We start from the raw sequence: 14,535 nt of genomic DNA, 5'->3' as shown, positions 1-14,535 counted from the left end.
TTGGAAAGAAGCAGCAAAATTGTTTCTAGATGTGCCTGTCCCCAGACCAACTGTTTTGACCTGACAGGATGTGCAGCCTCTCTCCAGTTGCTCAGAAACAGCTGCCTCTTTCTCCAGATATGCATTTGCGGATCTATTTTTTTTTTTTCCCTTACAATTCTCTTCCTTGATTAGTACAAACTGGTAGTTACAGGCAAATCTAAGATGCAGTTGTTATTGGCACTCACACTCCAGAAGCTTTGCACAAACTAATCTGTGGTTTTCTCTATATTGTTGCAGAACAATTCCCTAGAAAGCAGAATGCATTGTTCAGAAAAGCAAAATGAAATTCCTGTTGCTGTGACATGGTCAATGAGAGAAAACATTTTTACAGAGGGATTGCTACTGGCAATTTTGTGAAATATTAATACCATGCAGCTGGTTATGCTTGTGGATAGCTAAGTGTGGGATAAACTGCTTCACCTGATGAATGTACGTGAGGTAGTTTTGGTTTTGCCTAGAGATGCTGATTTGAGTGTGGATAAATTCTCTTCAGTTCTGCTAGTATGGGGAGACACAACTACCAGTAAAAGTTGTCCTCCTTCTAATCTGAATTCCTTCATTAGGAATGAATTAGAATTAAAATTGTATGTGAGTTTAACAAGATGTTGCTTGCCTGGGGCTTTTAATTTTGGAATCTGCCCTCAGCATCTTCTCCTTGGCCCAAGCTAGTGTAAATTTGTTGATCTTAGGATATCTGTTGAGACTTACTTGTTTAGTAAGACTTAATGGAGGCTTAGCCACAGTAATGTTTGAAGACATGTTTGGATTTAGAGTTTTGCTTAAACATGGAAACTTACTCTTGTTTAAGAGTAACTGTGGAGTTGACTATGTTTTTATTTTGGCTACAGTGTTTTAGAAGCCAAAATTAAATCTTTAAACTGGAAGGAGGAAAAAAAAGTTGTATGAATGTATTGTGTGTGAAAGCTGTGTAATCACAGTAAATGCAGTTAACAGCCATTCAGGAACATAGCAGACAGAGAGCTGCAATTAGTAGCAAGTTGAAAAACTGCCAGGTTTTAAGAGGACTGATTTGAAATAATGAAGTAAGAGTAGAAGTAGTGCTGTGTTTGTAAATAAATGTAACAAAGCCTTTGAAATAGAAACTGTAAATGTGTAAGATGTGTTGCTGGTTGTTTTTTTGGGGGGTGGTTTTTTACTGGTTTTAGACTCAGTACTAGAAGTCCAGAATAACAGTAGGAGTATCAGCTTAACATCATGCTTGTACCAGAAAGCATTGTTTTACAGCAAGACGTTTGTTACCAGTTGCATGATTTAAAAAAAATATGCCAGTCACAGAGAGGTGTTTTGTTATATGAATCGACAACCTGCTTAAACTAACTGGGGTGAACAGCAAGGAGCATCCAGAACTAGTACAATCTTCCATTCATTTTAAATAAATATAATTTTTATGTCAAAACATAACCATTCTTGCCTTACAAATAAAGAAATGGGGGAGTACAGAGTTATGGGCAGTTTCATGTTACCGTAGTGGCGTTGTGAATTAAACCTGAAACATCCTGTCCTGAACACGAAGGGATGCCGTACGCTTCACCCCCACTGAGGCTGATCCGCGCATTGCCGTTCTGTTGGTTACTGACCTTCGTAACAACATGGCTTCGTTCTGGCCTCTGTAACGTTCCTGTTTGGGATCTTGTGACAGTGTCTTCATAAGTATCAGTCACTAGTTCCTGAAAGATACCAATCATAATCGTAGAGCAAAGGATGTGAATAGTATGTGAGCTTTATTTGCCTCTTAATTTCCCTCATGGCTTTGTGAGCCTATCAGTGCCCAGAAATCTTAACCTGTAGCTGGAAAAACCAGCCCATCCCACTGCAAAAATTCAGTCTGAGTCTAGTGGAGTCTTGTGCAAGTTGAACACAGGTATATACAGGCATAAAAGAAAAGGACCATAGCATCGTGTAAAATGCAAATAATCTGAAGGTGAGGATCATTCCTTACTGAACTCTACATCAGTAGCTAGCCTCATTGGTAGGATTTATTACTGGAAACTTGAAGAGTACCTAGAAATGTCGTACCAGAACTACAAAGGAAAATTCCGTGTAGAACTATTTCTTACAGCATGACATTCATAAGTCTATTGTTAAAATGACAGGACTGTTTGTAGCCGGCAATTGCAGAAAACCTACAATTTAGCATAAGCATGTGCAGTCAAATAATACAGAGTCCAAAAGCAACTCTTCTCCACCAGTCCTGCCAGGTAAATTCCCTTTCCTTCACAGCCTGGCTGCCCTGTAGCCACTTTTGTTACCAGGGGAGTGATTTGTCATCCTTGATTGCATCAAAATAATTTTCTAACCATCAGTTAATTTAAGGAAGATTATATGAAAACCAAAACAAAACTCCTTTCTAAACACAGTATGTAAGAAGAGATGTATATTTGAGGTTTTCTGTTTATTTGCTGGAAGTACAAGTTGTAGAGAATTAACAGCCATTTTTCTTCAATGAGACCAGCCTGTTACCTAGCCACTCAACACCCAAGATGCAACCCAAGCAAGGTAATTAGTGGTTGTCTAATTGGATTCCTTCATACAACGCAGCATGTAAAACGTTCTAGATGACCAGAAGAAGAAAAAAAGCAACGAGTTTCCTTGCAACAGAGTTTAATCCTGTTTTTTCTTTGTGGTATTTCTGGGAAGTTAGTTGCGAGCCCAACGAAAATAGTGGCTTTCTGAAAAGAATCATCGGAACAAAGTGGGAATTTGGAGAATTATCCCCAAATGAAGCAACTAAATCAATCCTGACAAAAATGAACTGTAGTTGCGTAAGATGACATTTTTGCCATGGAAATATCCCCTGTTCTGTGTTCAGGTATTTTCAAAGCAAGCTTCTGGTGTGAGAATAGACCCCGTAGAATCCCACTGCGAAGTTTTCTTTTCCTTGCGTTTCAAATTGCATTATCTACAATTAGGCATTTGGATATGGTGCAAGATACTCTGGAATAAAATTCACATATTTCTATACAGTTAATGTGTAGTAGTCTAACATTTTCCTTATCGCTATGGCTGTCTTTGTGCCGCTAAGTAAAGCACTCTAGATGATGTTCTCTGGCTCTGAAGCAAATGGTATATAGCACAGCTTGCATCCCTCTCTTCCTCCTCCAGACAGGCAGTCATTAACATCGTCTCCCAGTAACAGCCCCTGGCCTGGGTTGTCCCCTGGCTTGGGGAAATGCCAGGTTACACAGACCAAAACCATCCCAGGGAAGGTGCTCACAGCGGGTGGTTTGAGCCATTCCCCTGCATCTTTTTTGTTTACTAGTACAGCAGTAGCCTAAGTAGCTAAACTAGACTTTGTACAGCCTGGGAAGTAATTTGTTTAGTCATGTAGAAACTTCTACAGTGTATGATGGGCCTGATTTGGTGAAGTTGATGAAGTGCTGGTGTAGGTGCTGGTGTAGTTGTGATGCTGGAGGAGGTGCTTGGCTGTTGCAGTACTGGGTTTCAGAGGTATAATTCACTTGAAGGCGTTTCCTAATGTGATTAATCTGCATTTTCTTTAAGAAAATAACTTCATTGATTGTTCTTTTTTGAAACTAGAGTTAATAAAACCAGAATTGCTTCAACTTCTGTGATTGAATTAGTTGGAAAACTTGGCAAAAGAAAGGATTTGCATCTTAAAGCATTGTAGACTCATTAAAATTCTTCTCATGGATAATCAAAGAAAAGTGAATTAAAAGGAAAGTTTAACAGTAAGCAGCTCACAGGCGCGGCGACATTTCAAGCATGTTAAAATCAGAAAGAAATAGCTTTTGTAGCTGTAGTCTCCTCCTCTTGTATTACGTGTTTTTTTTTTTTTAACAAATAACCAGTTACTGTTGGTTTCTTCAGTTGTCCAAGTAGCTTATTTATGCCTGACCCGCACCGTTCTTTAGCATATTTGTGACCAGCTTCAGAGGGTTTGTCAGCATGCCTAACAGTGGAGAGACTCTTATGAAAAGATTACAAGAAGAAAACACAATGAATATTTCAGAAAGCTGTGAAAATGGGTAACGTAGCTTGAGTATTTATTTTAACAAACCGATTTACCAATTCTTCACAACTTAAGTTTATCTTCTACTACCGTGCAGATCTACAAGAACCTTACCTGCCTAATGTTGTCTCTGCTATCTAATGCAGAATAAGGTGTATCTTTTGAGGCTAGAATGGGAGAAAATTATAATGAATATTCTAGATGGATTTATTCTCCTATGCTAACTTCTGGTGTTAATAGCATCATTCATTGTGGACTATGTTACTTGTATTCTGTTGGCATATATCTAGTTGTATAGAGTTCATTTGATAGCACAGAGGCTTTTGGCCCCAGGAGTGGGCGCAGCAGAAGTTCATGTGTAGCGGTTCTGACAAGAGGTAAGCTTAGCTCCTGCGGCTCAGCTGCTCACAGCTCAGCGAAAACATGGAATGCTAGTGAAAGTACTGGTAAACTACTGGACTGTTAAGCTTCAGGAAATTAAATGATGAATGGCTTTTCAACCATGTGGTGAGATTATAGGCATTCTCAATACCAGAAAATAGCAAATTTCAGATAGCCAAGGAAAAAAAAAGTCAATGCTCCTGTACCATCCCTTCATGTGTGTCTGATGGCAAGAGCAGCGCTGAAGACTCCCGAAGTTCAGTACCAGTTGCTTTGCACATATTCCAATGTGTATAATATACTTTGAACGGACTTTCAAAAATACCCTAGCTGCAGCTATGGAAGTAGGTCTTTCTTCCCTCCTGAATTTGGGGGAATAATCCTTAGATGATAATTTTCCTTTGTAGTTGGGCAGCTTCTTCCCATCAAAGGCAACAGAACTTAACCAGGTAACCCATGTATCAGAAATGGGAACTTAATTTTAGAAGAGTTTGGCTTAGGGTTTATATTACCTTTTTGCATGTAGAGTAACCCTGCTGGCTGCTATCTTCTTTCTGTCCTAGGCAGCACAAAAGGGAAAAATACTTTCTTTTCCCTATGACTTTGTCACTGGAATGGTACCTTCTGTTAGAGAAAGCTCTCCATCTTTAGAGGTTCAGGAAATACCTATTTTAAGACTAGAGCAACGCACCTCACAGGAAATGTTTGAACTTCTGATTATTATAAGTTTGTCGCTATTGCTGAATGCTAATTATCCATTCCCAGAGACTGAACTATTGTATCAGGCAGACACTTACTTTTCTGTTAAGTTAAATCTAACTTCACATTTGTTTAGGTAACAACTTGCATGTTATGTCACTTGGAAGATTTGCCTGCCCTTTCAGGTAAATGGTTGGTTGGGATCATTTTTATCATAATGGTTTCTTCTGTTCTAGGCTTTGTAGTCCTGGATAAGCATCATTAGGAGGAAACTGTAGACTTAATGTTTTTGGAAAACAAAAAAAGTTTAAGAAGTCTTTGAAAGCTTTTGAATGGTTATTGTTGTTGCTTCTGGAGTCCTAATGCACTTGGTACTAGAATTTGTCTTTTTTTATTCAGTCTCTCCAAAGATCATAAACCACTGTGTGACTTGTGATGAGTATAGGCATATGTACACACTGACTCATGAAAGTTAGGATTTTGCTAAATTAGTAATAATGCCTCTATTGGAGTTCATGCATGCTTCTATTTGTGACATGCTTAAGCAAAAATGTTTCCATGTTTTCTTTATTTTTTTTAAAAAAAAAGCTAAAAGAGAATTTAATGATACAAAGTGGTATGAACCCACTGCAAACAGGAAATTTAAGATTCTTGTATTACAAAGGTGTTTAGCATTTGGTTTGTTTCTGAATTTCTAGTGAAGGAATATCAGAGAGACTAGAACTCCAAATACTTTTGATGCATTCAAAGTACTTTGTATAAATACTTCTTTGTTAGCTTTTTGAAGAAATCAGTGCATGTTGTCCTGTTAAATGGTGGTGTTTTCCTGGTGTGGTTTGAAGTTAGGTAGCAAACTTTATACCTTTTTTGTATGCTGGAAGTAGGGTTCCAGGTAGGAGGGACTAGATGATGAAAATAAAGTTCTGGCAAAATGGAAAGAAAGACCTTTTGTAAGGCTGAAATTGAATCAGTGTGATCTAAAAAGAGGAAGAGATGAAATAATGAGTTCTGTGTGACCTAACTTTGCTGCACTCCCTCCAAATAGCCATACAGAGGCAGTTACTGGAAGATTTCAGCTTCAGGTCTGGGTTTTTGCTGTGTAGGGGAGAACAGAGCCAGAAAATCTGTACCAAGGTCAGTGAAGGTTTGGAGTAGGTTCCCAACTGCTGAATAGAGCCTTTTTGCGTGGGGGAGTGAAAAAAGGCTGGATATTGTTAATACCTTCCCATTCACACATGTGGTTCTCAGCTATCTGTAAAACTGGTCTGCTCACCAAAATAAGTGGCCTGATTTTTGATGATATTTAGTCCTAACAAAAGAAAAAAAATACCTTAGTTTTATTTTTTGCAAGTGAAGAGATAGGTTTTACTAGAGGGTGTCTGCCAACTGTGTGACATGGCAAAACAGGTCTCAGCTGTTAACTTTAGTACTTCGTTCTTTATTAAGTGTTTGTGTTACTTTTAAATATGCCTTTGTGTGGGAAGAAGTTATATGGGTAATATGAGAAGGCCTGGTTTCTTGTGCACCATGAAAAGCAAACTGGTTGTTGAATCAGCTGACCCTTTTTGTGAGAGCAGGAACATATCTGGGCTGATTTGTGGCCCCCTTTTTAAGTCTCATGAGGGCTTGAAAACCAATTAAAACCTAAGTCTAACCTGTTCTTTGAGGACAAAGGGAAATTTTAAATAGAACAGATAAGGAATGTATTATAATATTGCCCTAGTTTGGATAGAGGAGTAATTGGTAAATAAGATGACTAGTCATAATAGGCAGCGATGCTATAATGGACCATGAGGAGCCCTTGTGACTCTTTACTTTGCTCCTTAATATAGGAAGAATTTTACATGTAATACAAAATTAGCGTTTAAAGATCTCGCCTTGTGTGTCATTACTGTGTTTGGTTTTTTTTCCCTTATGCTGTAGAAAATGAGAAGACATCTTCAAAATGTCTTAGGTAACAATTTGCAGCTCCTCAGAGTCTGGAGATGGAGTATTTGTTACTTGGCTGTTTACATTCTGGTCATAGATTTCTATTTAGCTGCCGAGCTATCAAAGCTGTGGTACTATGTTGCTATGTTGGTTTAATTGAGTGACTTTATTGTCTTTGTCTGGAGCTCTAAGACAGATCCAGGATTCTAAATTTATTGTCCTGTGCTCCCTCTTATGACCTCTCCCCAGAGCTCTTTTAAAATACTGGGAAAGGATTACTTGTGAATGGGATCCAGATGAAGATATTCAGTTCTGAAGTTTCTAGGCAAAGTGCCAATATCATTAAAGTTTTCAGAAGTACCTACAGGTAATTTAAGCCATCACCTTTTGCTGCCAGAAGTATTGTCAGATGAGTACTTAATGATTCCATCCTGAATTCAGAAACCCCAGTGAGCTGTTGAAAATGCGTAACACCCAATGAAAAGTACGTTGGAATGTGCAGATGTAGACTCAAAACATACTACCAAAGGCAGCTTTTATGTAGATTAAGGCTGGTGGAATGTACATAGCTGAGTTGTCCTGGAGAACATGTTGACAAAAGCTTAGGGAGGAAAAAAAAATCCCATTGTTAGAGAGGTAAGTATTTAGGACACTCTTAATAAAGAATGAAGTAGCAAAAGATGCACACTGATTAGAAGCAGAATTTTTTTCCTCTACTTTATTATGGATTACTTAAATAATCAAACAACCAAGCTGTAGGAGTTTGGAGATTAAATTCACCAAGTCATCCTCAAGAGAAGCAAGCAGTGAAAGATTAAAACAAAATTTATGAAGACATTCTGCCTTGGAAAAAATGCGTATTTTCCAGTTCAGCCTATTTTTTGTGTATTAAAGAAGATTGATATTAATAGATAGGACAGCCAATTCCACAAAAGTGTTGATGGAAAAAAGTACTTGGCAAATGGGGATTTGCACACCTTGCTCCCTAAAATAAATACCTGCATATTACAAAATACTTCTTCGGGCAAGGCAAGCAGAGAAAGGAGTTTAATTATAAGGTGGAGACTGTGTTGTAAGAAGGGTGTAGTGACATGCTTACTGCCACTTGAAAGTAGCCTGGTGGGTGAGCTTGTAAATGATACGCTCAGAGGAACAGCAAAGAAGATGGAGGAGCTGAACTGCTTTGGATCATCACAGTGTGGGCAAACACAAGTGAGCCTTCCTGAGAGCCATTGAGCCTGGGAGCAGTGCTATGAGAGCATTCCCAGCAGAAGCCAAACAGATCACTTGTTGGAAAAAGCATGAAGTGACAGAACTCGTATGCGCTCAGCAGCCACTGTAACTGGGCATTCCCAGTTCGTTATTGGCTATGTTCTTTGTTGTAGACAATCTGCAGGGTATTTTATTTTGAAGGAATGAAAGAGCAAAGATCATGCAATAGTTTATAATAAAGCTTTGGAAGTTAAGCAGGCAGGAACTGCAGTAACATGGTTGACCATAGCCATAGCTTTGCACCTTGAACATAGTGTTCTTCTAAAATTAGGCATTGCATTGATCTCAATTTATTTTATAATTCATATTATGAATGCAGTATCTTTAACAGTGAGCATTTCCCATACGTTAAACCAGAATAAAATTAATTAATAAAAATATTTCCACTATATGGTGAGCCCAGACATATGGTACAACATTACCCAGGAACAAGGCGAGAGTGTAATGGGAGAAGCTTCTGCATTAGAAAACCAGGAACGAGATGGTAGCTTCATCATGAATCCAGACAGCATAGGTCTAGAAGCTAAGATAATGGACTCTGGATGAATACATAGTCTGAATTATGGAGTGTTTTAATTGAAAAAAACCACAAAAACTTGAGTCTTTTTTGTGAGCAGTTTTGAATGTGATTTCCAGACTTTAAGTACTTTGACTTGCTATACATATATAAAGGATTGACTAAATCCTGAAGTCTAAAGGCATAGCTTGTACTGAATAATGTATTAACAATACATATGTAGTTATTTGATAAACTGCTTATTTTTGCAAGTTTATAGAAAGCTTTTATTTTTTAAAATTCTAATAACCACTGTAGAGGGCCATCTGGTAAAAAATTAATATTGAAAAAGCCTCAGGAGTTGAATGATAGTGTTAAGGAATAGGAATACAAAAAAATATGAGATGTCTTTTTATTTGCCACTATACATAATCTGTTTAATTAATAGCTTCCCCTTAAATCTCATTATATGACTGCTGCATAACAGAGTTTGGGCAATTTGTGATCTTAGAAATCACTCTGCAGAATTAAGTCCGAAATATATTGAACCCTACAACATGAAGTTCATAGTTTTTTAAATTTGAGGGAAAGATTCGAACTTAATTTTACAGGACCATCACTGTATTCTGCAAGGCTTATTAAAGTGAGGATTTCTGTAAAACATTTTCTCCATAAAAATCATTGGTTCGTTATCATATTAGAGACTGACTTTATAGTTTCTTTTCAATTTTATTCTTAGTATTTTCTCAAGATTTTATTGTGTGGAGAGAATTTGGAGGACAGCAAATATCTGACTGTATTTGACCTAGAATATGAGATGTAAGCAGAAATTCCACTTACCAGAGAAGGAAACACAGAGCCTGTGGAAGGAAAAGGACAATTCCAAAGTGCCTTGAAACTAAAAAATTATGGAAATTAGGATCACAGTAAGTAGTGCCATTAATCAGACACTCAGTATCCTTATGGTAAAGGAAAAAACAATTTTTCCAATGTCTAACTTCAGCAAGAGAGCACTGCCATTTCGTAATGATAAAAGTGGAGAGATTTAGCTGTTACATTTAGTTTCTGGAATTATGATAAGAAATGGTACTGTATTCATTGTTTTCCATCAAATACACTTGGTTAAAAAAAGTAATTGCTATACCAGCAAATTCAGAGCAGATGCTTTGCATCTGGTGAATCATCACAAGCAGTAAGGACTGTCGGTTACATTGGTCATTATTTTACCATTACTGTATCAGTCGCACATGCATTGCTTCCACTGGTTTGCAAAGATGAATCTCACTGGAGCTTGTTACTATCTTGGAAACAAAGAAGGAAAGGAAACTTTCCCTTTGTTTAATATAGAGAATGTTAAAATTCTGGCTTTTTAGGTTGGCCTGATGTGTGAGAACAGCTTCAGTACAATATAACATCTAACTGGCACAGAGTAGTAGTGGTAGCTGCAAGCGAGTTGTGCTACATTAGGATTTTCCCCAAACCTCTGGATAAGCCATTCAGCCTGAGCATGCTGTGCCTGTCTCGGGTGAAGGGGGGTGTGTGTGCGTTGAATTCAGGCAGCAGATGAGGTCATGTTTGATAGAATGATACCTTGAAATTAAATCCCAAATTACATCAGGAAATACTGTCATTCAAAAACCACTCCTGCTAATGGACTTAGTCAGAAGTATCTTTGTTTAGTTACAGCTGGTCAGCGTTGTGTAACATGAACTCGATTTGTTCTAATTGGCTTGCTAAAGTGACCTCTACTTTAAATCCACTGTGTGTGCTTTGTAGAGGTTTTTGCATATTACCTTTGGAATCATAAAGTATTTTAACGCAAAAATCACATGTAGAAAATCCACTTTTAAACTGGTAGTTGGATTTTGGAATATGCTGTCCCTGCACTAGTAACATTAAATAATTTATGCAGAACCTCGGCCTTAATAACGAATTTAGCAAGCAAAGTCCAGATTTCCAAAGCATTTGGGTTTTGCTGGGGCATCTCGCCACCAAACTAATTCTGCAGTGCATTTTCTTCTTGCTGCGGTATGCCCAGTAAACGTTTGATCATGCAGTCCCACCAAATTCTGCTTGATTCAGTCTTGAACAATTCCAGTTAACGTAACCATTCTTGGTTCTTTACTTAGGTTTTAAAGGAATAACTCCTAACAAAAGCTAAAAGTAACAACATTAAAAACATACTCTTTCACTTAGAAGGGATGGTTCTGAACATACATGTAAATTGTTGCTGGAAGAGAAAATTTCTTGTACTTCCAGGGCAAAAAAAAACCCAAGTCTCAAATTGGCTGCTTAGTCCATAGAGACAGATAACAACTACTTTGTGTGCAACATTACACTTCTGAAGATATCGGATGCATGGAGCTCCTCATACGACTTTTGCATGTTGATGCATTACCAGAGCAAGTCCAGAAGATCAGACTTGCAAGTTGATTATTTTTCTATTAAGGGAACATAATATAAATTGAACCAGTATCCTATTAACAGTTGGATGAGAATAAAGCAAACTAAAGAGATTTTCGTCTGGGAAGAGTCATTAATGATGATTTTTAAAAGTTTTGAGTAGCCTCACAGGAGGCTCTTCTGATATATTACTGATTAGATCTGTTTTCTTCTGAGGGCTTTTTTTGCTATTTATTTTCATCAAGAGTAATGTTCAGTAATCTTTTGACTTAAGACTTTGTTTTATTTGCTTTGTAAAATAATAAAAAAATTTAAATCTTTAGTATTCAAAAGACAAAGGAAAAGCTTGCACTAGATTTCTAAACATCAAATGTATTTTTTCTTTAAAATAGTAAAAATTTCAAGAACTATTAAGTGTTTTGATCTGGCAGACAAACACATGTTTTTACATTATTTTGGATGTTTTGTTTTGGTTTTATTCCCAAATATGTCTTCCTGGTCCATCATTCTGTCCTTGCAATCCCAGTTCATTAAGTCACCGTTTTCCCATATATCACACACAGGTTTACCTTTCAAAACGAAGTATAATCTCCCTCTATATTGAAGTTACTCAGTTTTTCATCAACATCCACCTTCACCAAGCCAGTGGATATTTTCAGAACCTAATTCTTAGATTATCACAGAAGCCCTTTCATGTTTTGTCCCATTATGCCATTAATAAGAGAGGAAATATCCTCGCAGGCAAGATTAGTGATGACTCCTCATTTTCCTTCAGCTGCTTTTGTGACCTGTACCTCTCCTCTGAGACGGGAAGATCTGCAGCGTGGTGTAGCAAGGGAGGAAACGAACTGTGATTGTCACTCTTGATGTGTGAAGAATTATTAAATCTGCCAAAGTCTTGTAAAAGGGATCCAGCTTGGCTAAGGCTTTCTTAAAGTATGATTTCATTGTGAGTAGCAATAACTTCTAGGAGTGTCCCACATATAGGTGTTCTGCAAAATATAGTTGTTAATATGTGACAGGAAATAACAGGTGACATAGTGTTTGGCTCTATTGTTTGCTACCTGACACTGCTGTGTAAAAAAACCTGCTTTTGAAGTTGTTCGTTATTTATTTGAAAGCTGGGAAGGCATTATTTGGACTTTTTTTTTTCCCCACATTTTGAGTTAATTTATTACACTGTGGAGGGGAAGGGCTTCCTGAGCTTCACTCATGACTTTTCTGTTGTACCTGTTGAGTGGGAATGAAGGTAATCCTAACTTGTTCTTGGCCTCTGAAGGCTGTCGATTCCCACCCCTTGTTCTATTAAATGAAGTCAGCTGAATTAAAAAATCTGCATACTGCTATTAATGAATAGTCTGCAGTGCAATCCTTTGCAGTCTGTTACCTTATAGACTTTCTGGTTTTGAGTTTGTATTATCTGTGCTTTAAACTTTGTCTGGTTAATTTAAGCCAAGGAAGGTTAATTCTGTCCGTGTGATAATGATAATTTGTTGCTTTGGTGAAGTTTTTGAGAAACTTTATTATTATTATTATTATTATTAGGAACTAAATCTCCTTCTTTTCCTAGCCGTAAAAACCCCAACCAACCAACAACAAAAACCCAAACTTCAGAGCTTCAACAAGTATCAACAGTGACAGTTTACAAGGTATTTTGATATTAGTACAGTGGCAATATGATCAAGGGTAAGATTGATAATTCATTCTTTATATTTGCATGGTTTATGGCCTCTCTGACAAGATTCAAAATTAGTGTCTCCATCTGGTGTATTCCGTGATGTTGAAACCAGAAGTCCACTGTATGAAATAAGAATGCCATCCTTAGAGCGTAGGCATTTCCCTGTTTAACCTGGTTGTAGTGGGGTTTGCAACAAAGAGGCAAAATGTTCTTTGTGCCTCTGAGCTTTCTATTTTCTTCTGTTTGTATTTCCAAGTGCTTGCAAGCTGTGTTTTTGTTTTCCCTTGGACATGTTGTGTCAATTGTAGTGGATCCTGCTAGTGCTCCTGGGTACCTTTTCAATAGGTGTATTTTCTTTTAGAACCTTTACAGATGCTGTCTGCAGAGATTCGCCACCGCATTTGGAGGAGACCCAAGATGAAGGTATAGAGCCAACAGGTAAGCATGTAATGATCCTTGGAAATTTGAGCTCTTTTTAGATTTTTTTTCTAAATGTAATTTTTGTATGTATTCTAGCAAGTTATGACTGCCAGTTTTTCAGGGCTGGGATAAGGAGAGGCAGCCAAAAATAAAATTCAACCAAAGTGAATCAGAGCAATTGAAAAATTTTAAGGAGCTTTCTGTAAATTTGCATGAATTCAATAGTTTCTCCTAGTTTTTGTCTGTATTTGAGATGATTACTAGCTAAAAGTGAAAAATAGCCTGATCCCATGGAAAATCGTACCAGTTTGTGTTATCTTTGGCATCACAGCCTACTTAACAGCTGTCAGCTATTGGGGGTTTGGCAGTGTGTAATAACTGGAGGCTGTAAAGGGGTATCGATACTTTGGTCAGCTCTGCGTTGCATTGTAGTGTATGCATACTACTGTAATTTTAAACCAACTGCAGTGGTAAATTAACCTAGTTGTGCTACGATATGGCTTAAAGGAGGCCTACTAGCAGAACTCTGAGGCTCTCTGAGGTTCTTTGGAAGGTTTGCAGGCCTGTTGCCTTGGTGAGGCTGTTAATGGTAAATTTGCTTATTTAAACACAGCATATTTGTTCTATGAGACAACTGAAGCAGTGAGTGAAGTGGATTTTGAAGAAATTACAGATCTATGTAGGAATCTCACATGCAGACTTCATACATATGTATGAATACATACCTGTATGCATATATATTTATTTTTAAAAAGGCAATTCCTTGATACACAATAGGTTTCTTTCCAAGAATTGAACTACTAGCCATTTGCTTTTTGTTTTTCAGTAAGCATGAAATAAATTTGGATGGCTACGAGTGAAAACTAACTTCTGTTTTCAAATTTTCAGGGTATTTTATTGAAATGTTTGAGACACACGTTGTATGTGTACATTATTATTGAGACTGTGATTCTGCAGAGTACTTGCTTGTGTCTCATGAAGGCTCTGACCTATTTTTCTGAGAATTTATCTGGGATGCTAGTTACTGCTGTCAGCTATCTACCCTGCTGCTTTCCCAGAGGTTGCTTCTGGCTGCAGTTTAGAGTAATATGTTGGGCTTTAAACCACAGCGCTCAGAAAGGAATGCACGTGCTATTCAGCCACTCCTGCAGAGGTGACCACAGCCTCTGGAAGAAAGACAAGGTGAACAACTGAGGGTAGAAGCCATTCCAGCTGTTACATCAT

The 14,535-nt window shown here is 37.6% G+C and overlaps 1 protein-coding gene across 1 annotated transcript in view; it reads left to right on the top strand.

The window, feature by feature from the left end:
- ACSBG1 (acyl-CoA synthetase bubblegum family member 1) overlaps positions 1-14,535 on the top strand; it is a 44,320-nt gene that overhangs the window by 3,827 nt on the left and 25,958 nt on the right. Inside the window, exon 3 of the mRNA XM_086471325.1 lies at positions 13,253-13,329. Coding sequence (XP_086327451.1) covers positions 13,253-13,329 — 77 coding nt within the window. The remainder of the gene's footprint in view (positions 1-13,252; positions 13,330-14,535) is intronic.

The sequence above is a fragment of the Leptosomus discolor genome, chromosome 11, assembly GCF_034619465.1.
Source record: "Leptosomus discolor isolate bLepDis1 chromosome 11, bLepDis1.hap2, whole genome shotgun sequence".
In the NCBI taxonomy this organism is placed as follows: domain Eukaryota; kingdom Metazoa; phylum Chordata; class Aves; order Leptosomiformes; family Leptosomidae; genus Leptosomus; species Leptosomus discolor.
The sequence above is the reverse complement of the archived record's forward strand: the minus strand, read 5'-3'. Positions and strand labels throughout refer to the sequence as shown.